Source organism: Mercenaria mercenaria, unplaced genomic scaffold (genome assembly GCF_021730395.1).
Source record: "Mercenaria mercenaria strain notata unplaced genomic scaffold, MADL_Memer_1 contig_3433, whole genome shotgun sequence".
NCBI lineage: Eukaryota > Metazoa > Mollusca > Bivalvia > Venerida > Veneridae > Mercenaria > Mercenaria mercenaria.
The window spans coordinates 22,439-46,499 of NW_026461570.1; the positions used below are offsets into that span (position 1 = coordinate 22,439).

The window sequence follows — 24,061 nt, forward strand, 5'->3', positions numbered from 1 at the left end:
TATACAGAATAGATAAGAACTTTTTTATAAGTATCTCAAGAAGGCTCAACAGTGAAACATTCTGCCCCGGTAAGATATACCATCATATTCTGAATCAAGGAAAACTGGCCGATACATGGTTAGACTGTTATGCCTTTTATCATGCAGACATAATTCTTTAACGCTGTATTTCATTTAGAGAAAAATGAAAGCGGGTTTTACTGAAAAGGGACGTGAAGGGATGTTCCCCTATGTATGGCTAACTGTATATGCCATATGAAACTCGAATTGTAAGGGTTTCATGCATACCACGATGTTAAATATTATATATTTGAAATGCTTTGTTAAATGAAACGCGGGATCTTCCCCCCAAATATGGCCTCTATGTATGTACTATTTAAATTCGCTTCCGTAATTTTATATGCACACCTAACGTTGTATACTATTTAAAGAAAAATTAAAAGTGATTTTGTGAAAAGGACGATTGGGGAAATTTCCCGATCTATGGCTATATGTATGTGTCATTTAATACCTGAGTAGTTTGTTTATATGCCTGCCAATTTGTTTATTATGCCTGCCAAGAGGTTGTTCAATATTTAAAGAAAAAAAGAAGGTGATTTTGCGAAAAGGGACATGGGGGGATGTTACCCTATCTATAGCTCTGCTGTATGTGAAAAATGAAAAGTGATTTTGTTAAAAGGGACGTAGGGTGATGTTACCCTATCTATGGCTCTACTGTATGTGAAAAATGAAAAGTGATTTTTGTTAAATGGGGAAATGGGGGATGTTACCCTATCTAGACCTCTACTTTATGTTATTTGAAACTCGTTTTATTAATTTTTTATGCATACCCTAACATTTTATACTATTAAAAGAAAACTGAAAGTGATTTTTGGTGAAAAGGAAAGTGGGGGAATGTTCCCCTTTCTACAAATAAAATGTATGTGACATAAAAACCCGAGTTGTTTTGTTTGTATGCCTACCACGAGGTAGTTAAATATTTAAAGAAACATGAAACGGGATTTTGTGGGGGGATGTTACCCTATCTATGACTCTATTGTATTTGAATAATGAAAAGTGATTTTGTGAAAAGGGACGTGGGGGGATGTTACCCTATCTATGGCTCTACTGTAATTGAAAAATTGAAAATTGATTTGTTTTAAAAGGGGCGTGGGGGATGTTACCCTATCTATGGCTCTATTGTAAATTTGAATAATGAAAAGTAATTTGTGAAAAGGGAACGTGGGGGATGTTACCCTATCTATGGCTCTATTGTATTTGAATAATGAAAAGTGATTTTGTGAAAAGGGACATGGGGGATGTTACCCTATCTATGGCTCTACTGTATTTGAGAAATTGAAAATTCATTTTGATTTTGTTAAAAGGGACTGGGGGGATGTTCCCTATCTATGGCTCTACTGTAAAGTGTTAAAATATCTGTATAATCATTTTTCAATATCACCCCAAAAAAAGGACAAATGGAATTTCCTTTTTTATTCTGGAAAGCCTTCATAATAAAGAGAGATATTGTACTTGTACCCTATGCACTTAAAGCTTCAAGTTCAATTTTATCTCCAAAACAATTAAAGTCGCTATATGTTATGCATAATAACAACATTACACATGAACTTATGCTGTTCGCGATAAGGGAGGTAATACTAAACAATGGAGTCGATGACATTTTCTACTATGCTAATTAATATTCAAACAAATGGAAAACAGATGATAAAAAAATATCGAAGACATGATTTTACAAAAGGGAGACGTATTTTATGCCCATATCAAAGATGTGTCAGCCGCATAAAACAAAGGGATTATGATTCTTGAAACTTACTTGTGTAAGTATACATTGTCGTATTGCGTTCACTGCGGATATCTTCAACAAACGAATATACTTTGATTGTATACATAGTCCCTGTTTTCAAATTGTTTATCCTTACAGGAAGTTTTGAATGGTAAACCTCGACACTCGCATTTCCATGTTGCGGTGGCGGTGAAATCTCGAACCTGTACTTATCCCACTGCTCATCCTGAATACTTACTTCGAAAGACTGTGTCTGAATATTAGCTACTTGTATCTTGTTCTTTGGTGGCGGTACCGGTCCTTGCAAATAATAATAATTATTTTATAGTTGGATCGCAGTATTTTGAGTCTGGTCAACGGTTTGTTACTCTGTTCTGACAGTCTATCACCAAATTAAATAATAACTGTTTAGTTTTTATACAAAATGTAGAACTCTCTGAAAAAAGAATGTCATTTTATTTTTCTGAATTAAACAAGTAGGATTACAAGAATTGAGTTACACTTTAAATTTTAATATTCTATCGAAAAATAATAATAAATTAGACACTAAACAAAGATACATGATTATGATAAAGGCATTATGTATGCCAGGGACAAAAGAAGCCAAAATTCAAATCTTACTTGTATAATGGGATACAGTATAGTTTCCTTCGCTTAAGAGTGTTTGATTCCTATCCGCATCTATTATTTTAAGAATTGTGTAACCTGTAACTTTATACATTGTTCCAGCCTTCAAATTTTCAAAAGCCGTGGTTCCAGACGTATCATTTTTATCTCTAATATGAGGAAGTAACGAATCGCCTGTTTCTGGTCGAGGTTTTATGTCCAACACTATTTGTTCTCTGGTATTGATGTCTTTAACTGTCCAATTCACAGTCAGCGACGTTTCCTCCCAACTGATAAAGTTAACAACAGGAGTCTCCGGTTCTGTCAAATACACGTAAATTAGCCTACATATGTGGGAACAAAAGTAATGAAATTTTCATGTGCTGCATCCGTATTCATTATCGAGTTCGAACAAAACTTGAAATAATTAAACCTCATTGATATCGTACATTGGCATTTTAAGTTCCTTATTTTGAAATTCTTATTTCCTTTAAACTTTAGTTTAAAATTTAATGATGCACGGGAATTCCGCTATTTTGAAAAATGTTTCTTCAGATATTTCTGTCTAACAAAATTTATGCCGACCGAAAATAAATGCCAAATAATCAAAATATTGAAATTAACTGAAAATATATGTCATGCAAATATTTAAGAGAAGAAATGTATTGTGATTGATTTGAGGGTACACTGTTAATCATAAAGTATGTCAAATTGGTTAATCTGTCGAACTGAAACGGTTTTTTAAATAAATATACATGCTGATGAAAACAAATCAATTAACGAACATATTTTACAAATATAAAATTCCATCAGTAACAGCAAAACTAAAGGCACCTTTTTAAATACCCTGCTGGGAATCTGAAGATAGTATACCGTAAAGACGTTAACGTGACAGTTTTGACCTTTGATTCAATCAGTAAGAACAGAATTATTTCCCTTGCATTTGATAGAATGTCATTCTTTGGTTACGTACAATTTGTTGTAATAGAATAGTCGTCATTTTTCAACAGTAAGAGAATTGAGATTGTAATACATAGGGTGTTTCCTTTAAGCCACACTGTATTGAGCAGTTGAATAAGTATTATCTTGATAAGGCACAGTGGTATCATTTCGGTGCCTTCCTCACACGAAGAATTCTACACCCCAAGTGAGGTACCGAAACAACAGCGACCTATACCAGTCGACCATGTAGCCCCGCTGTAAACAGTGACACATTTTCCTGAGGTTTCTTTTATTGTGTTTTGGTGTTTTCTTTTCAAATTGAATAAAAAGATGATGCTATTTACCTTAGACTGTAAGTATGCATTTAGTTTGCATGTACTTTATTTAGCTTTCGTTACTTTGTGTATTTGAAAGGTATCTGTAACTTGATATTATACTTGGTGTATCGAGCGCAGTTGTAATATATGATAGATAAGTTTGCACAACTGACTTTATAAACAAAAATAACTTCGTTAAAGTACAGAAGGAAATGACAAGAGTGTACAAAAGACCATACAGACAATTTTCTTTTCTTCAAAATGCATTTCATAACATTTCAACATAACGTAACTTCTGACTTAAAAAAAGAAACAAATGTTTTAAACAACACCGTTTTAAAAACTTTAGACGGATTCTGAATGAAGGTATTTTACCAAACAAAATGCTTAATATACATGTGGCAGATTTTTGGTTTCGGAATACATCAGATGCTTTGTTAATGATTTATACTCTAATTCATTCTGGATCATATCACCAATAGAAGAAAAAAACATATATACCTGGAGGTAGGTATAACAGAATTCAATATTAGGTAAATACAAGTGCAATGTGTGGATATTCCTGCTTACTTTTGCTACTGGTTTAAAAGGTATGTACTTGTACATATATTAAACTCATTATCCACATTTTCTCGTAAATAAACGGTATTGTCTCAAATCTTAAACTTAAGATAAAAACAATATCACGTCATACACACGTTTAAGACTGGTACGCTTTAAGGCAGAAATCTACTTACCTTTTCTTATGTTCGCATGTAATAAGTTTTCCATAAATAATCTGCGACTTGTTGGATTGTGGAATGCTGCACATTTCATTTCCTCTCATGAACAGACTTAGTCAAACCAAATGTGCTATAACATTGCTTGGTTACGTGTCGTACATCCTTAATATAACAAAACTGACACAAAAACAAGCAAGACACTTTGAAGATGACGATAACGTTAACGGCGATAATTTCTACTCAAACCTGAATCAAAGTTATTTTAAAGCCTCACGCTACTAACAATTTCAATTATTTGAACTGTATGACTTTTGATTTTTTGTGTGTTTCAGAAACCAACAAAAGTTTACTTACAACATCTCCTTTTACTTTGTTCCGACAATTCTGTTTCTTTTTCTAAGTCGCATTTTCTTTTAGTGCCAATGTTTTATTATTTTTGTGAATCAGATGTTAAGTTTTATTCTTCTCCTTTCACTCAGATAAGTTTAGACATTTTGACGAACTACTTTTCTAACTTCTTTTTTTTTTTATTCTTACCTCTAATTTGTTCAGTTGTAGTCATATCATGGAGAACATTCTTTAGTATTTGATATTTTTTACCGTGACATTGTAATGGAATACAACTTTTGTTATCGATCAAACGATCAAATTCATAGCTTACGACAAATGTCAAAAATGGGGAATTTAATACGGTTTAACATAGATAAAATATTTAACTGCGTGTAAAGGGGCTAGCTTTTGTGTTTTCTTTTGTGTTTTCTATTGAGTGATTACACCGTTAAAATAAACGTATTCAATACTAACTGGTCTACATGTTAGTTGTTCTGTGTAAAATATTGTCAACAGAAAGAGATAGAGTAAAGGCAATATTAGCACGTACTTAAAAGTCCAGTCAGATAAAAAGTGAACACAACTATCAACCGGCATAACAAGACAAAATTCACAGACAAAATGGCAGCCAAACATGGGCAAAATCGCTACCAAATAGTTGCAAATATTATGACCATGATTGAAACCGCAACCAACCGGCTTCAATCTTAGCAGAAAAAAGATAATGCGAAAATAAATCCAAAACGTCAACTACAGATATTACAAATTGCAATATTATTATTATTATAATACCAGATTTATATAGCGCCCTTTTCATGATCAATTTCACGTTCAAAGGCGCTTTACATAGTTCAAATGCAGCCACACAGGGCGCATAATTCATCCTCTACTAGTACAGACACAGAGCGATCTGACCAGAGGGACAGAGTGAGACAAAGCCCCCACGACAGAGAGATCAGAAATCAGATACAGGCTTGTCCGGCTAACTTAGCCTAGCTCATTGCGAATAGACAGCCTGGTTCTTTAACGTGCCTAGTGTATAGCACTGATACACGCAAAGATTGCCTGGGTTCCTGACTAGTACACCTCTAGTTAGGTGGGAAACACTGAAAAGCGTTTCTGAAAATTCCCAAGTAGCTGCCGGGGATCGAACCCCCGACCTCAGGAATGGAAGGCCAGTGTGCAAACCACTGAGCTATCCGTCCACCAATAGCACTAACTGGCTAACGGAATTTGAAGTCTTATCTGTAAATCATATTTGTTGAAAACATTGTTTTAATAGAAACGAAAGCAAGACAGATTGTATGAAAATATAGATGGTGGTTCAAAAATTAGATCCGATTAAATTTTGCGGAAAAATAAGTTGAAAGTAAAACGCAAAAATAACGAGATTCAAACAAACCAAAAAAAAAAAAAGAAAATACGTTGTAAAAATGCCATTACCTTTACTACTATGATATATAAATATGCATCTTAAATACTCAGTCATACTCATAGAGTAAATGTATCTTTTCACGAATGAATATTTCTTTTAATTAATTTGTCATGAAAATGTCATGAATAAAGAAAGTATTTATAGAAACAGGTGAATGAAGTATTGCCATGCACTACAAAGTCCTCTACTGGAAGGCACCTAATTATATCTACTGCAGTATAACATAATGATCTGATATCTGTTAATGATGTATAAACACTATTGTACTATATAAATATAAAAAAGTTTTTAATTTCAATTTTGGTAACATTTCATTTTGAAACTGGTGTGAAAATATGAGAAAAAATGTAAGAAATCATCATATTAACGGGAAGTAATTCTGAAAAAAATACACCAACATTTTTTTCAATTCGGTCCAAATGACACATGAGCTTATATAAAAATATTTTAAAGACTGGACAGGAAAAGATCGATATCGACTTTTGATCTTCAGGTGTGACCTTGACCTTTATACTTGGCGTCTGGGTATTGCACATGGCACATTATCTCATTATGGTGAACATTTGTGTAAAGTAATATTAAAATCCCTTGATTGATGACAGAGTTATGAACCAGAAAGGAAAACAAATCCTTTTGACTTTTGTCCTCTGACAGTGACCTTGACCTTTGAGTTAGGGATAAGGGGTTGCGTAAGACAAGTTGTCTCACTATGGAAAACATTTGTGCTAAGTAATATAAAATCCCTTAATGGGTGACAGAGTAATTGATCATACACCTATCGACCTTTGACCAAATGTGACCTTGACATTCGAGTTAGCGGGGTCTGAGTGTTGCGCATGACACATAGTCTTATGGGGAACATTTGTGTCAAGTAATATTAAAATCCCTTTAAGGATTGTTGAGTTTCAGACTGAACATGGAAAAGCCCTATTGGCCTTTGGCTTCCAAGCGTGGCCTTGACCTTTCAGCTTAGGGTCCGGATTTAAACATGACACGTTGTCCCATCCAGGTGAATATTTGTGCCAACTGATATTTAAATCATGTTTTGCGTGACAAAATTATAGACCAGACAGGAATAAAACCCTATTGGCTATGGATCCCCAACTGTGACCTTAACCTTAAAGCTAATGTTCTTGGTGTTGCGTATGACACGTTGTCTCATCACAGGAAACATTTATGCCAATTAATACTGTAATCCCTTGATGGATGAGAGTTCTTGACCGGGCACGAAACAGACCCTGTTCATGCCATGTTTGACTGCCACTTTTGACCTTGACCTCTGAGCTAGGGTTCTGAAAGTTGTGCAGGACACATCGTCTTATTATGGTATACATTTTTGCCAAGATATATTAAAATCCCTTCATGGATGGCAGAGTTACGGACCGGAGAGGAAAAAGGTCAATTGAACTTTGACCTCCAATTGTGACCCTGACATTTAATCTAGGTATCCGGGTTTTGCTCATGACACGTCGTCTCATCAAGGGGAACATTTGCGGTAAGTAATGTTGAAATTCCTGGACAAAATTATGGACCGTACAAGAAATTGCAGACGGCCGGATGGACGAATAGACAGAATGAGGTAGCAAAAAAAAAAACACACGTATATAAATGCACTTACTTGTATATTCCGTAAGTTGATATGGGGTTTCACTTTGTAGCCCATCTATACAGGAGTAAATGATCAAATTGTACAATGTTCCAGCTTTAAGATTAGCGATAGTGTAAGTGTTATTGCTTGTACATAAAACAGTTCCGTTGCCATTCGTCTGTATATTGCAGCACCTATCTTCTGGGTTTTTGTACTGGTTAATTTTCGCTTTTTCATCTATCTTTTGTGAAATGTATATTCTATATCTGACTAACGTCTGCTCTTTGTCGCGGTATTCCATCGACAATGTTAATGATGAATTGTATCGTTCAGATACTGACGCCTTTATTATTCTCGGAGGCCCTAAGAATGACAAATAATATTATAAACAAACAAAAATTCCATGACACATAATATTCACAATCTTTCTCTTTAACAAAACCAGTTCTGAATTAGTTTTGAGGCATTATCAAATAAACTATCACTCTTATATCGGTCAAACATTTGGAGGACTCTTTATAGTAATCATTCCGTCCGTCTTTCCGTCTGACTGGGACGCTTTTACGTCCGGGTTATACCCCCTGTTAAGAGTGTTTGACATTAGCACTTTTCGCAACATGGTAGGATGCAGAGGATAGAATTCGTCAACATATTTTAAAGCAAACTGTTAAGACAAGGTTTTAAGAGGGTTAGAATAAGTTTGGTTATAAATGTTCTTGTCCAGACCGTTTTGGTTTCTATTTGCTACACTTTACAAGGATTTTATCACTTCCACTATCTCAAAATCTACTTGATCATAATTTGAAATCAATATGTCCGCCTAAAATTATATTGTTCCTTATGTTTCTCATTTTCTTATCTATTGAATTTCTCTAAAATATACTGTGTGCATTATGATAATAAGTGATAATATAATGATAAGTGTTAATGCTTGTTAACATTTTTATCAGGGTTGAAACCTTCAAGTGAGGTATAATTCATTATTCGAGGTAGAAACCAACGGACTTATCCGAATATTATTGGTCTTACAAGGCACCTGTCCATACCTGTAGTAGTGCCCAGAGAGGCATCTGAGGCTTTCCTCTAATGTTCAAAGCTGCCATATTTCCACGTTTTTCCGTGTGACATAAAACCCAACAAAACAGAACAACAGAACCAAGTTGAAGACAATCTTATGTTTATATATATGTATAAATGCGTACGTCACACCGACACCATCCAGGACATGTGGCAACTTTTTAGCTATAATTATGAAGGAAAACCCAAATATACCCCTCTGGGCATTATTTTAGGCACAGGTGGCTACTTTGTTAACCATTGAACTTCTTCAAGCTAGATGGCTCACATGATGACCAGGGCAGGATTCAAACCCAAAGATACAAAAGTCATGTGATATGATATTAATAAAAGATCAAAATTTTTAATGTAAGGGTAGATTTCCCGGAAGCACAGAGCACCCCAAACACAGCCATACAGTCATTCATCGCAAAGTAGGCCAACAACAATAAGACGCTGTAACGGAAAAATAGTGTAGATGAGTTGCTTCAAAAATCCAATAATAAGTACATTTTAATTATATGAAAAATACAGAAAAAAAGGTGGAGGGATAATGATGTATGAAGTTGACAATTTCAAAATCGCCTCCGCAAGCTTCAATTGTTAACAGCTTTTTTATCTATCAATTGCAACCATTTTACTGAAAACATTATTTCATTTTTAGAATAGTGGGAAAAAAGATAAAAAAAAATGATTGTACTTTATCATAAAAAAGGAACGTAAAATTCATGTACAAAAAAGAAAGTTTACTTGGGTATCTGTGACTTTGACCTTTGCACATGACCACAATGTTTTGTAATGGTGAATATTTATGCCAATGTATTTGGATAAACACCAATGCATAAAAAAGTTACAGACCAGACAAAAAAAACAAAACAAGCAAAAATGTTCTATCAAGTGACCTTGACCTTAGAGCTAGGGGTCTGGGTCTTGCGCATGACACATCAACTTATTATAGGGAACATTTGTGGTAAACATTTATGCCAAGTAACTGAAAAAGTGGCAGAGTAATTGACCAGATAAGAAACAATCCATGTTAACCTTTGACAAAAAATCCACTATTTTGGCTATTTCAAGGACCATTACTCTGTAATAAACGCTAAAATTCTCTAGAAGAATGCCAAGTGTGCAGGGTCACGTTATGATAAAGACTCAAGCAAGGTTTCATGAATTTACATTAAATACTTTTTGAGTGAGACAAATAATTAGATGAAAATGTGCATTTTTTGACTATTTCAGGGGCCATAACTCCGGAAATAGGGGGCGGACCCAGATGAAAAATAGGAGATGCGCAAGTTCATATCATGATAAAGATTCATGCAAGGCTTCATCAATTCATATCAAATACTTTTTGAGCTAGGCATGTCACAAGGTGAAAATGTGCATTTTTTGACTATTTCAGGGGCCATAACTCTAAAAATAGGGGGCGGACCCAGATGAAAAATAAGAGGTGCGCAAGTTCATATCATGATTAAGACTCATGCAAGGTTTGATGAATCTAAATTAAATACTTTTTGAGCTAGGCATGTCACAAGGTGAAAATGTGCATTTTTGACTATTTCAGGGGCCATAACTCTAGAAATAGGGTGCGGAGCCAGACGAAAAATAAAAGGTGCGCAAGTACATACCATGATAAAGACTCATGCAAGGTTTCATCAATTTATATCAAATACTTTTTGAGCTAGGCGTGTCACATGGTGAAAATGTGCATTTTTGACTATTTCAGGGGCCATAACTCTAAAATTAGGGGGCGGAGCCAGACGAAAAACAGAAGGTGCGCAAGTTCATATCATGATAAAGACTCATGCAAGGTTTCATTAATCTATATCAAATAATTTTTGAGCTAGGCGTGTCACGAACTTCGGACGGACGCACGGACGAACGGACTGACGGACGGATGGACGAACGCACGGACAAGAGCAAATCTATATGCCCCCACCACTCATGGGGTGCACAAAAAAGAAATAAGTATAAAATGGGAGATGATTCGACAATATCACGGTGAAAGAGATTTGTCATTTTCGGGGTTTCATTTTGACGTTACTTTGAAAATAAATTGTGCATAATATACATATACTTGTAATAGCTAAGAAAATGGGAAACATATAACTTTGCTGTAAATAAAGAAATACTTACTGGTGTAATTCGAAATCATTGTAGCGTTGCTGTTGTGTTTTCCAGCAGTCGCAATAAACACCAAAGTATAAAGAACACCACCAGTTAAATTCTGAAAAGTTGCAGTATCATGCGACGTATCATTTCTAAAAATTTCTTGCACTGAATTACTATTACTTGCAATCCAGATCTGGTATTTATCACAGTTTTTATTCGAACGAGGATTTATTTGTACTGTAATGCTATGTTCGGTTATTTCAGTTATATTGACTTCCTCCTGATCCACGCTTTCTGGCTCTGAAAACATATTAATATGAAAAGTAAACCATTTCATGTGGAAAACAACAGAAGAAAAGTGTAATCATGGTCACACTAATTCATTCAAAATACGTATACATAACTATTTTCGTTGATCGTTTGTTATAAGCGACTTATTATCTGGGTTGATTTCTGGGTTTGAATATTGTGAAATAAAATATTTTGTGTTTTAAAATATACATAGTAGGCTATTTAGTACCCATAAAAGCAAATTAACAGACGTACATATGAAAAGGTCATATCAAACATATGCAATGGCCTATCGTTTAGGAGAATTTAACGTCTGAGGAAGACAGAGACATGTCACAATTCAATCTTTCTAGAGTCCCCCTAATTAAAGTAAAAAAAAGTATGACATTGTGTTGTCTTACATCAGAAGTTAAATATTATTATGTACTTAAAAGACATGATTGTTTATTTGTATCAATAATGTAGGATTATCAATACATTAAAAATTCAAGAATATCAGGACGCTACAGGACGCTATCCGAATGGATAGGCTTTCATTACATTAAGGAGCAATATCATTGGTGTAACAAATGTCACGAGTATTCAATCAGTATATACAGTGTACAATATTGACGTCTATATCTGTATTACACAAACACATACCGAGAGAAAAGAAAATTCAAATTATTATTTCAAAAACTTATCATAACTGCATTTTCGACGTTAATGTTCGTGCATATTTGTTGTAACTGTTCGTTTTAAAGATAACTAAAAGATGCTTTCATAGAAAAGCGCATGTCTCCCCCAATGCATAGTCATATAGGCAGGAAGTCAATAGGGGACAGGAGCAAACGTCTAAGCAACACTGGTGGCTGGATGCAATAGGAATAATCTATTTGGCATGTCCAATCATTCCACAAAGTTTCAACATTCTGGGCTAAGTGGTTCTCAAGTTATAAATTGGAAACTGTTTTCAATGTTCAAGCCCCTGTGACCTTGACCTATGATCGGGTGACCCCAAAATCAGTAGGGGTCACCTACTCTGCATGTCCAATCATCCTATGAAGTTTCAAAATTCTGGGTCAAGTAGTTCTCAAGTTACTGACCGGAAATGTTTTTCCATGTTCAGGCCCCTGTGGCCTTGACCTTTAATAGAGTGACCCAAAAATCAATAGGAGTCATCTACTATGCATATCCAATCATCCTATGAAGTTCCAACATTCTGAATAAAGTGGTTCTCAATTTATTGATCGGAAATGGTTTTCCATGTTCAGGCCCCTGTGACCTTGACCTTCAACGCAGTGACCCCAAAATCAATAGGGGTCATCTACTCTGCATGACCAATCATCCTTTGAAGTTTCAACATTCTGGGTTAAGTAGTTCTCAAGTTATTGATCGGAAATGGTTTTCCATGTTCAGGCCCCTGTGACTTTGACCTTCAACGCAGTGACCCCAAAATCAATAGAGTTCATCTACTCTGTATGACCAATCATTCTATGAAGTTTCAACATTCTGGGTCAAGTGGTTCTCAAGTTATTGATCGGAAATGGTTTTCCATGTTCAGGCCCCTGTAACCTTGACCTTCAATTGAGTGACCCCGGAATCAATGGGAGTCATTTACTCTGCATGACCAATCATCCTATGAAGTTTCAACATTCTGGGTCAAGCAGTTCTCAAGTTATTGATCGGAAATGGTTTTCCATGTTCAGGCCCCTGTAACCTTGATCTTCAATGGAGTGACCCCGGAATCAATAGGAATTATCTGCTCTGCATGACCAATCATCCTATAAAGTTTCAACATTCTTGGTCAAGTGGTTCTCAAGATATTGATCGGAAATGGTTTTCCATGTTCAGGCCCCTGTGACCTTGACCTTTGACGGAGTGACCCCAAAAACAATAGGGGTCGTTTCCTCCATAAGCCCAGCCACCCTATGAAGTTTGAAGGTTCTAGGTCAAATGGTTTTCCAGTTATTGCTCGGAAATGAAGTGTGACGTACGGACGGACGGGCGGACAGGGCAAAAACAATATGTCTCCCCGAGAGGGAAGGGGGCGGAGACATAAAAATATTAAAGCTAAATCGTAATTCAAGTGATTGTAGTGATAATCAACACTTGCATCAATCTATGTGAATGAAATTAATTCATTAAAAAACTCACTTTAAAGTAAAATGAGATTTGGATAAAAATGCTCTTATAAAGAATCTACAAATCAAAGTGAAAAGTTTATAGAGGATATCATATTTTCATTTTGAATTTATTTAACTCGTCGAATAAAATAATGAAATGCGCGGCTCTGGAGAGCATTTTATCAAATTTATTCAACGAGTTTAATAAATTAAATATTGAAAGGCACAAATGTAAGATTCTTTTTATCACATTTTAGCCTTTCTTGCGGAACATCAAGAATTCTACCTTGTCAAAGCTTTATTCCACTAGTGTATGATTCTATGTAATGGCTTTATTTCACTCCCTCGACATCAAACATGTGATAATTTATATTAAATATGCATGAAGTAATAAAACAGAAAACGGAAACATTGCTAAGTATGTGACTTACTTGTATATTCTGTTAGGTTATATGATTCTGCGCTGATAATATTGTTAACTGAGTAATATATCTGTACAGCATATTTCGTTCCAGATTTCAAGTTGTCGATCTTTAAAGTATTGGCTCCTTCCACGTCTGTCTTGTACTCTGTTCTATTAGATGCACTTGGTGGATGAATATATGCCGTCATTTTCATGTTTGGTGGAATTGAAGCTTGTCGGATAGTGAACGACCGTATTGTAATATGTGGGATTGTTGGCTTTTGAGCTGGTAATACTGGTCCTGTTAAAAACGAAATATAATATCTGGTAAATATCGTAAATCATGCTTGTAATATATGTATCTATGTATTTATCGATAGATCGAACGAACATCGATCCATCTATGAAAAATAATGGCTCCCCTAATACTTATATATTAATTCCTCAAAAGATTACTACTCTAAACTTCATTTGAAGATGTTGGGTGAAAACGGGACAAAATTTAGCTCCAATGATTTAGACTTTTGTCATAAAATTTCGGATTTTTTTCTATAATGGTTCTAGTTGTAAATTCGACCAGGTCGTAAATATTCGGCCACCCACTTTAAAGCTTTTTTTCGAGCCAGATGCATTGAGAACGCATCTGTGTCATCACAAGCACTTGCGTTAGCAACAAAGTCGGCAAAAAACAACAAGTTGAGGTGAGTAGAAAAAAAAGGTTGTCCTTCCCTAAAGTTGTGCACTCTAAAGTTGTGCACTCGACCCGCCCGCTTAGCTCAGTAGGTAAGAGCGTTGGTCTACGGATCGCGGGGTCGCGAGTTCGATCCTCGGGCGGGGCGCATGTTCTCCATGACTATTTGATAAACGGCATTGTGTCTGAAATCATTAGTCCTCCACCTCTGATTCATGTGGGGAAGTTGGCAGTTACTTGCGGAGAACAGGTTTGTACTGGTACAGAATCCAGGAACACTGGTTAGGTTAACTGCCCGCCGTTACATGACTGAAACGGCATTAAACCCAAAACAAACAAACAAAAGTTGTGCACTCTAAATAGCAAATATTTTATCCCGCGGGTCGCCTGACGTCATTGCACGCGCTCGTTTATGCTGAGGCAGGTGTAATGAAGTATTTCGACCCCCATAGAATAATGACCCCCCGGGTCATTATTCTATAGAAAAAGTGACCCCCCGGTCATAGTATTATGACCTCCAGATCATAGTACTATGACTCCCCCACGTGAAGTAAACTGAACCTCACGAAGAATATTGACTCCCATAAAAAAAACGACCCCCGGTCATTTGGTCAAATTGAGTGATAACTCATGTATCTAAGGCCTAATTGCTGCATTTTATGGGGAGGGGGGTGCATATAGATTTGCCCTTGTCCGTCCGTCCGTCCGTCCGTTTGACCATTAGCCCTAGATACCATCACTTGACACAGAAATCAGAGCATTCCGCAACGGGAAAAGCGATTCTATTTCTAGACGCTTTACTTGGTGTATACATTTTTTTCAGGAAAATAACAATTCACAATACGTTCACAAAACACACCAGTGTCAATAATCCCTGCAAACCTCGGTATGAAGTAATTCTTCAGAAGAAAACTGCACAAGAAACTGCTAGCATAGAACTTAATATTAATAGAAGTTGCAATACTTAGCAGTGGCAGTAAAGTACGGTAGCAGCAACAATAGAAAGTAGTAGTAGTAGTAGTAGTAGTAGTGGCAGTGGTAGTGGCAGTTGCAGTTGCAGTAGCAGCAGCAGCAGCAGCAGCAGAGGAATAAGTGACAGCAACAACAGCAGCAGGAGAAGAAGAGGTAGATGTACAAGACGTATTAGTGGAAACAGGTATAGTAGTATCAGTAGTAGCAGTTGTAGTAGTAGTAGTAGTAGTAGTAGTAGTAGAAGTAGTAGTAGTAGTAGTAGTAGTAGTAGAAGAAGTTCATGTAGTAATAGCAATAGAAGTAACGGCACCAGTAGTAGTAGTACAATGAAAATGTTAACTATTGGCAATGGAGGGTATTAGAGTTGTAGATCTAGTAAAATTGTCCGTTAGGTTTGGTGGGGATCACTTTTTAATAGATATTATCGTCAAAAGTCTTTTTAGGAGCCGGTGTTTTACACGGAAAGAGTAACTTTTTTAAATAGAATAATGTCCGGGAATCGATATTGTATGAGAGTTCGAATGTAGTAATTTCGGCAGTGAGTATTTTACATGGAAGGAGTCACTTTTTCTATAGAATAATAACCGGGGTCGTTATTCTATGAGATTCGAAGGGAGTCATCTTTAGGGAGTCAGTATTTTACTTGGAGGGGTCAGTTTTTCTATAGAATAATGACCGGGGGTCAGTATTTTACTTGGAGGGGTCAGTTTTTCTATAGAATAATGACCGGGGGGTCGTTATTCTATAGAGTTTTCAAAGGGAGTCAGTTTTTTTATAAGGGGTGTCAATATTTTACAGGAAATGAGTCACATTTTCTATAGAATAATGACCGGGGGTCGTTATTCTATGGGGGTCGAAATACTTCATTACACCGGCAAGGGTTAATTTAAATCTAAACTTTATAACACAAAACCAACATGCGCTTGCTAGCATAAAACGCGTTAAAACGAAGAAAATGATTATTGTCTCTTAATGTCATTGAATTTCCATGTCTACGTTGTTTTTCATGTTGACGTCATTTCCTTTTGAATTATCCGTTTTGGGGCCGTAATACGTTTATGCTTTGCCACGGAACGCGCATATATAAAAAGGTGTTATAATAGCACGTGAGCGAGAGATTTTCTTTACTCTCCTATTGAAACACCCCCGAAAAGTGACAAGAACACTAGAATGTGTGATAAACAGTGATGTAAAACTTAAACTACGTCATGCTGGTGTGAGAAGGATGACAGGCGCTTTTTAATCTCTGTTGGCAAGTATTTCCCACGAGGTATGCTATTGAAAATTGACTGCAGTTTGTTGAAAAAAAGAACAATTTTGGCTGTAGCGTCGATTTATTTCCAAGAAAATAGAAAATGTTGAAAATACAACCAACTTAGTGGCCGAATATTTACAACCTCTAGAAGGTAAAATGTGGAGGCTAAACCTGTCTGTTATTTTAAGCGTGGTACTATTGTTTACCAAACTGTAAACGGCCGTTAATGATAACAATCAATGTTGCTTGTATCAAAGCACATTTGGTAGAAATTTTGTACAAATCAATTGTAAAACGAAAGAAATATTTATGAAAAACTGCAAAATGTGGCCGAATTTACGACTCGAACCAGTAGCTTTATTTTCTCATAGAAACATAAAGTACATAGTACGTATCCTGGCTATAAAGCGAATCTAGTGTTTTTATTTACTGGTAACATTCCATTTTTGTTCGGGGAATGTATTAGACTATGAGCCAGAAGGGGTTTTGCTTCCCCCCCCCACCCCCCCCCCATCTCAGGGGGAATTTTGTGGACCATATTTTTTTGAAACTCCAATGTGTGGTGAACATTTTGGCATAAAGTTTGCAACTGGCGAGTGGGGCTTTTCTCCGTAACAACGCCTTAAAGTACGTTACCCTCAAAACCAGTAATTTTTTCATCAATTTTTACAGACAAATGGTACCATTATGTTAGTTAATCATTTCAAGTTTGCATATTTTATTTCAAGGTGTATACTAGATACTGCAATTTGATTAAATTTCAATGTCTAAAATGTGATGTTAAAGAAGAAAAATATCAGAAAAAGATACGTTACCCTAAAAAATCAAACATTTTTGGCATAAAGTTTTTACTGCAAATTTAGATGACCAGGTAAATAAAAATTGAAATTACTGTTAAAAAGTTCAAAGTTCAGCCAAAAAAATGGTATACAGATTACTAGTATAAGTTAAGGGAAAGTATACTTTTCGCGATTCTTAAAATGTAATGTCATTCTTCCAAAATATGCTGTTTTTCAATCATACCTAATTTTTTCATAAAAATGTTCTATCAATTTTATATTGACATTCTTTAGTTACATGTAATACAACTATATACTTATTTATCAACAAACCTCAACTTGTAAGATGTGTTACATTTTACGTTACCAAACATTCAAATTATATTGTATGTCTTCAGTTTCTTTAAAACATACTTTATCATTTGAAAAAAAATATTAAAATTCTGTTCTCAACAGTATAGTTTTGCATTTCAAACTGAAGGTTTAACTTAAAACACATGTATTAATATTTCAAATTAAGTTAAAATTTACGTTACCGAACACACTAACTATATCTCTTGTGTTCTGTTACCTTAAATATACTGCAGCACTTAGAAAAAGCATATTTACAATTCAATCAAACTATGTTTTAACATAGTTTTGCATTTAAACTTTAAATCCATGTATTTAAAAAACAATCTACGTTACAATTTACGTTACTTAACATATAAGCTGTACATTTTCATGTATTCTGTATTGTGAACATATACTTTATCTTTGAAAAATAGCAAACTTACAATGATTTTTTTGTTTCAAATATTTTGCTTTCAATTCTAAACACATACATTTAACAATCAAACTATGAAACTAGAACCTGATTTACATGGTCCATGATTACACCTTCGCGAGAACACTATGCACTCAAGACATTTTTTAAACAATAGCTATTTAAGCACATTGTAGTGACATACTTATAATATATACAGACAGACATTGCCCGAAACAGTGCTCTATAATGATGCTAAATTTGAAACAGGCATATAAAGATATTTAGAAATCTTGTGCATGTTTATGTACACAAATGTTACATTTTATTAACTGTTGTATGTTGTAACTGTGATTGTTTCGAATATACAGTAGATTCATTCATCAACATAGACTTCATCCAACATGTTGTCAATCTCAACTGTATCCTTAAGTAGATATACCATGTATACATAGCTTCTATGGAGCCGGTATACAGTAACGGTTATGACTTGAATACTGTGACTTTCTTTAATACTGTCTGTATATATTGATGGTAGTTCAATAAGACAATTATAGGAACTTCCTCAAAATAGGATATTCTGTAAGTGAAATTAATGTAACTCTAGTAGGTAAAGTAAAGTGCAAAATGGTACATTAGATTGCCTAGTCTGAAGGCAAGTTCTTACAAAAAATACCGTAACTTATTTGATGGCAAATATGGGACTTTAAACTTTTATTGGTGAAGGCCGTTACCCCTTGATAAGTTTATGCAAGACAGAGGCCTTATTTGATTTCCAGTCATTTGAACCTCAACTGGTTTCTAGAGAACCTAAGGTCGGAGACAAATAACAATATTGGGGAATATTGTTACTAAAAGAAAAGCCACTTGTGTGAAGTTCGGAGGCAACTTCCTTCCAAAGGTTTGTGGACCTCATACTAGCAACCCCATTCAACATCAAAAGCTCGCTAGAGTATTGCCCTTCAATCACACTGGGCAGTTGCCTTTTAATAGTGTTGGGTACCAACAGTTAATCTATCATTGTTTTGTCTAGGTCATGAGGGCGTACAGGCCTGGTGGTTGCCACCACTAGAAACGGTGTCATTGTATTCGGTACCACCTTCTCTAACAGGTTTCCGTCTTCCCGCATTTAACCTAAGTGCATGTACATCAAGTCCATCTCCATGACAGCAACTATGGAACAAATATATGTTGATCAATACTTGTCCTGCATCGCAAACTGCAGTGTCGTTGTTTGGGGATCTGTGTCCTTTACGTTCATTTTACTAATTCTTTCATTCCGAGATTGGTAGTTTACACTACTTTCCTTACTGTGCACATTTCGGGGGAAAGGGTTGGGTTATGACAACAATTACCATATGGACCTTGCTCCTGACACTATGGCTTTACACAATTATGGAAACATCGAGGATCTATGGGATGTGTTCAGGTCTCCTGTTCTGACGGATAGACCAGTGGGGCATGTTGTGCCAGAGTCTCACTTATGGGTCTGGTTTAGGCTTGCTTACCCTTACTCAGTAAGTGGATGTGTGGATTTGGTGGCAAGATCACTTCCAGTGGGAGACTGCAATCTCTAAAACTGATGGTAGATATGGCTGTGCAGCCTTTATTTAACCAGAACATCCTTTGTAATTGGGCTGAAACATGAGTCTCTTCCAGATGGGAATTGGTATTTTGGGCCTTTCGTGTGACCTGTCTGGTTTAAGCAATAGAAACCCTTAGGAAAGGGACTCCGGGTCTTGGATAATTTACTTTGGATCCTCTTTTAGATATGTGTCAGCAGAGGCAAAGCCCAGTCCGGCAATAGACGCAGAAACTGTGTCCATCTGTTTGAAGTCTTCACAGCTTCCTGGGCATCCCAGGTTTATCCTTTTGAAAGATGCAGAAATTATGTCCACCCATCCTCCAAACTTTCAAGAAAACCCAAGTTTCTTAGATTTGTATGTTTTGCTAGGTATCTTGACAGTGGTTTAGAAATCTAGGTCAGAATGGGTATCCCATAGTACACATTAGTATGGGTATGATTGTCCCATTCCTGGGTATTCCAGCGCGGTAATAATTTGGTACATTTCTCCGTGCAACCCAGGAGTTTATGAACTAATGCAGTATGTGTATCACCTGGCATACATTAGTTTCAGTATTATGGTCCTTGCTCTGGGTATCCCAGGGCCTTAATAATTTGGTATGATTTTCTAGGCATTCTGGAAGTTTATGAACTTGGGTCAGGGTATCCATTGACCTTAATGTTTGTTATTATAAGGTATGTGTGGAATAACTGCTTCAATATAGTAATTAACCGTCCACTGGGGAATCTCGTCTGTTTTAGGAGGGAAGTACTTGTGGTCTGCTTCACATTACATGTACAATCGTTACCTTCATGTTAATTATCCTGCAGGGTATCCCTGTTATGTCTGTTTCGGAAAGGAATCCATTTGTGGCCTCCCAAGCCATTGTGACCCACTTTATAGAACAGGACTGGGGGTGTAGTGGGAATGCTGTTAATAGTTATCAAGGTCACTGTCAGAGGTCACAGGAGAAACAGCAAATCAGCAAGGAGGATCGACATCACATGGCTAGGAGGACCAATCGTTAACGAGGAGTATCTCCTCTTGACCAGACTCTATTGAATGCAGTTGTATTTATCATCAACAACTGAAATCTAAGGCCATCATTCTGTCTTTTAGCATTAGAAACCTCTTCCGCCCCTAATAAGAGTGTCGACCCTGGTATACAGTGGATACCATTTTCACTTCAAACTCAAGGTCACACTTAGTCGTCAGAGGTCATACCTTAGGACTAATACTGCTTCACATTGCAGAGTTCATGTTTTTTATTTATACTAATGATAATTATGATATGCAGTCATATTGGTAAATTCAAAGAGCTATATATTCTTAAAATACATTTAAATAATATTGTCTAACGAATTATAAAATCTATATACATTTATTTGATAATGTTGTTCATGTCTGTTGATGTTTATTTATAGTCCAGTGTACAATTTTTTTAAATCCTAATCGTATAGGTTATACCATAATTTTTAATATTTTTTCTTTAACACATATAGTCATATTTTGGAAAGGTAACGTATTATACGTGACGTACTGAATAAGTTAACTCTGGGGGCAGTTTTGTTGTATATAAATTTAATTACTGAACTGTGTATTGGCCATTTTTATTATTTTACAACTTAAAAAATCATCATATTTGTTGATATATTTTATGTTCTAGTAATTTCAAAAAGCGTAACGTAAATTACGGATAATACATAACGTATGTTCACCTAAAATGATATGAACATATGATAATTTCAATTTTAAATACATAAATATATGTAAATGTCTTGTTTATTACGATTAATTGTACAACTGGCATGTTTATAATAATTAATTAACATAAATGGTAAATTAAATGAAAATTTGCATGGTTACGTATTTTAAATCTCCGTAACTCATTAAAGCCCCAACGGAAACTTGCAAACTTTTGTCTGTGAATGCCAACTACCATAAGGTTTAAGAAAATCATAGTGTTGAAAATTCCCCCTGGGGGGGGGGGGGGGGGGGGGGCGAGAGAGCAGGGTCAATTGTCAGCTCAAGGTCTATATAATTGCATAAATCGTGTTTACATTCGGTGCAATGACAACATAGAAATTTGTACATGACTAAAGTTCCCTGACGCTTTTGCCTTTTTAAAGTTTCTTTAGGTACTAGGGGTTTTAATTGATTGGCATTTCACTTTAGTGCAAACATAATATTCCCTGAAATGTTGGTGTCTGGTATATTAACAAATGATTTCCTTATTGTATTTGTTTTCTTATTGTGAAAAAAAAATGCCATGATTATCATCACATTTTTAAACCGTAAATAAATTCATAATGATATATGTAACTGGACAAAGAAACAAAGTAACAATGTAAAAAAGTTTTTTTGCATAAAAAAATATTTCACGACGATTTATGTATTGTTTTCATATGCGATGACTTGACGATTCCGGTACATTTTTTATTTACCATTCCTGTTGTTCTTGGAAACGGTAAACATGTTTTAAATATCCGTATCCAGGGCCCGGAAATAAACAACACTATCAAAAGCACATCTTGAAGGTTTTTAACCGATATTTTTATCTCTCATTATTACAAACATAAAATTACCAATAATTGTTCATATCATTTCACAATTTGGTGGACTCGATCACATTTCAAGAATAATAACTTTACATTCGAGTTACATTGAGTACGGACACGCAGTTGGAGTACGGATGACTACGAACGTAGTGTCAAGTTTCCAAGCTGTTTATATAAATTCTTCGAGAAATTAGATAAAAACATACGGACTGATACTTACCAAAATCATAAATATGATACCTAAAAACAAAAAATCGCACAGGTAAACACGCGATTTTTTAACATTCATGGTTGTCTACAAAATCTGAATTGGCGCCGAGTTCTAAAAGGGGAGTAAACAAGGGAAGAAACGAGTACGAACAATGTTGGGGGCAGCGCATTTGGCGTTAGTTACTGATACAGTAAAACATTCTATGGTTTAGATTGCATCTTTAATGCTTCAACAAGAGGTTTTTATGAAAGAAACAAGACGCAGATACCAGATGTGAATCTGCGCAGAATTACATATACGTCCCTGGGAAAACATTTCAAAAATAAAAATCGGGTATTAACAGCACGTGAATTGCCTTGTTTGCACACGATTTTTCTCCCGTTAATACATGGGCTGATCCAGTGAAAAAAGTAGTTTTTATGCAAGAATATTGGTTCACACATTCTGTAAACACAAAATACATATTATATTATAAATAGCACACTATGTAGTACCTGGCAGCTTAAAAAACGGTGCAGTCTTGGTAAGAAAGGACATTTCTTCGTTATGATTAGGTTATGCATTTTAAGTACAGTATATATATATCTTTTTGTAAATAAGCTGAAATAACCTTTAATAAAACATCTGAGGGGAACGCAACCTAGCTAAAATGTATGATATAATCATGTACCCAGGTACAGCATGGTAACTGGAGTGTTGGTTTTTAATGACAAGACATGTACACTTGAGAGTATAAAATAGCAGTGATCGCATAGATTCAAGGGCGAATGCTTTGTACTATATTCCAGCACGTTTGTCATTATTTTAGAATGGTCCTCGAAATAGGATACCCAAAGTCGAAAAAAATGGCCTTAAGTTATTGAGACGATAGATGCTTTCACTAAGCTTTCATTTACATCAGAAAACATAAAGTAAACACTGCCATAGATACAATCTTTAGAAATACCAGATTGATAACAAAAATATTAAGAACTTGTAATTCTCAATCTTTGATAAATAGAGCTAACCCTAACTACGCATTAATACACAGTATTCACCCTAAGGGGTACCAAATGTTTAAAGACTATAGTTCTCACTCAGTTTTATTAACGTTTCGGCCTTAGATCAAGGAGCTTGAGTGGATCCACGAGTTGCAGACAGAGGCGCCAAATGGACTTAACACGAAAGCGAAACTTGGGGTTCTTTGGAGAGAATATAAATAAACTCAATCAGATTTATGCTTAAGTAACATTTAATTTTCCAGAGGTATTTTGGTTTTAAGTAAGCGTTTTTGTATTAATTTTGGTTGTTTGTCGTTGCGACCCATTAATATGTTCTTAATATGTATTTCTTTCATATATTATGTCCTTTTTTCTGCTTTTAACGCATTTTTGTGAGTTTCAAATACATACTTGTCATATTTTACTGGTTCCGTTACTAATATAGAATTTTTTCAGGTATTTTGGTTTTAAGTAAGCGTTTTTGTATTAATTTTGGTTGTTTGTCGTTGCGACCCATTAATATGTTCTTAATATGTATTTCTTTCATATATTATGTCCTTTTTTCTGCTTTTAACGCATTTTTGTGAGTTTCAAATACATACTTGTCATATTTTA

General features: G+C 35.3%; 1 protein-coding gene across 1 annotated transcript; it reads right to left on the reverse strand.

Annotated features, from left to right (window-relative positions):
* Positions 1-1,793: 1,793 nt before the first annotated feature.
* On the reverse strand, positions 1,794-13,899 carry LOC128553053 (uncharacterized). Its single transcript, XM_053534165.1, has 5 exons — positions 13,719-13,899; positions 10,916-11,191; positions 7,754-8,086; positions 2,405-2,710; positions 1,794-2,083 (listed from the first exon to the last, which is right to left on the reverse strand). Exons 1-5 carry the CDS (start codon positions 13,897-13,899, stop codon positions 1,794-1,796), a joined length of 1,386 nt encoding a protein of 461 aa, XP_053390140.1.
* Positions 13,900-24,061: the final 10,162 nt, after the last annotated feature.

What these genes read in the sequence shown, in the direction of transcription:
- LOC128553053 (XM_053534165.1), bottom strand. Translation starts at nt 13,899, where the DNA reads ATGACGGCATATATTCATCCACCAAGTGCATCTAATAGAACAGAGTAC. An exon ending in TAACCTAACAGAATATACAA is followed by an intron (nt 11,192 to 13,718) that starts GTAAGTCACATA and finishes ATATGTTTTCAG; the next exon opens with AGCCAGAAAGCGTGGATCAG. An exon ending in AATGATTTCGAATTACACCA is followed by an intron (nt 8,087 to 10,915) that starts GTAAGTATTTCT and finishes TGTCATTCTTAG; the next exon opens with GGCCTCCGAGAATAATAAAG.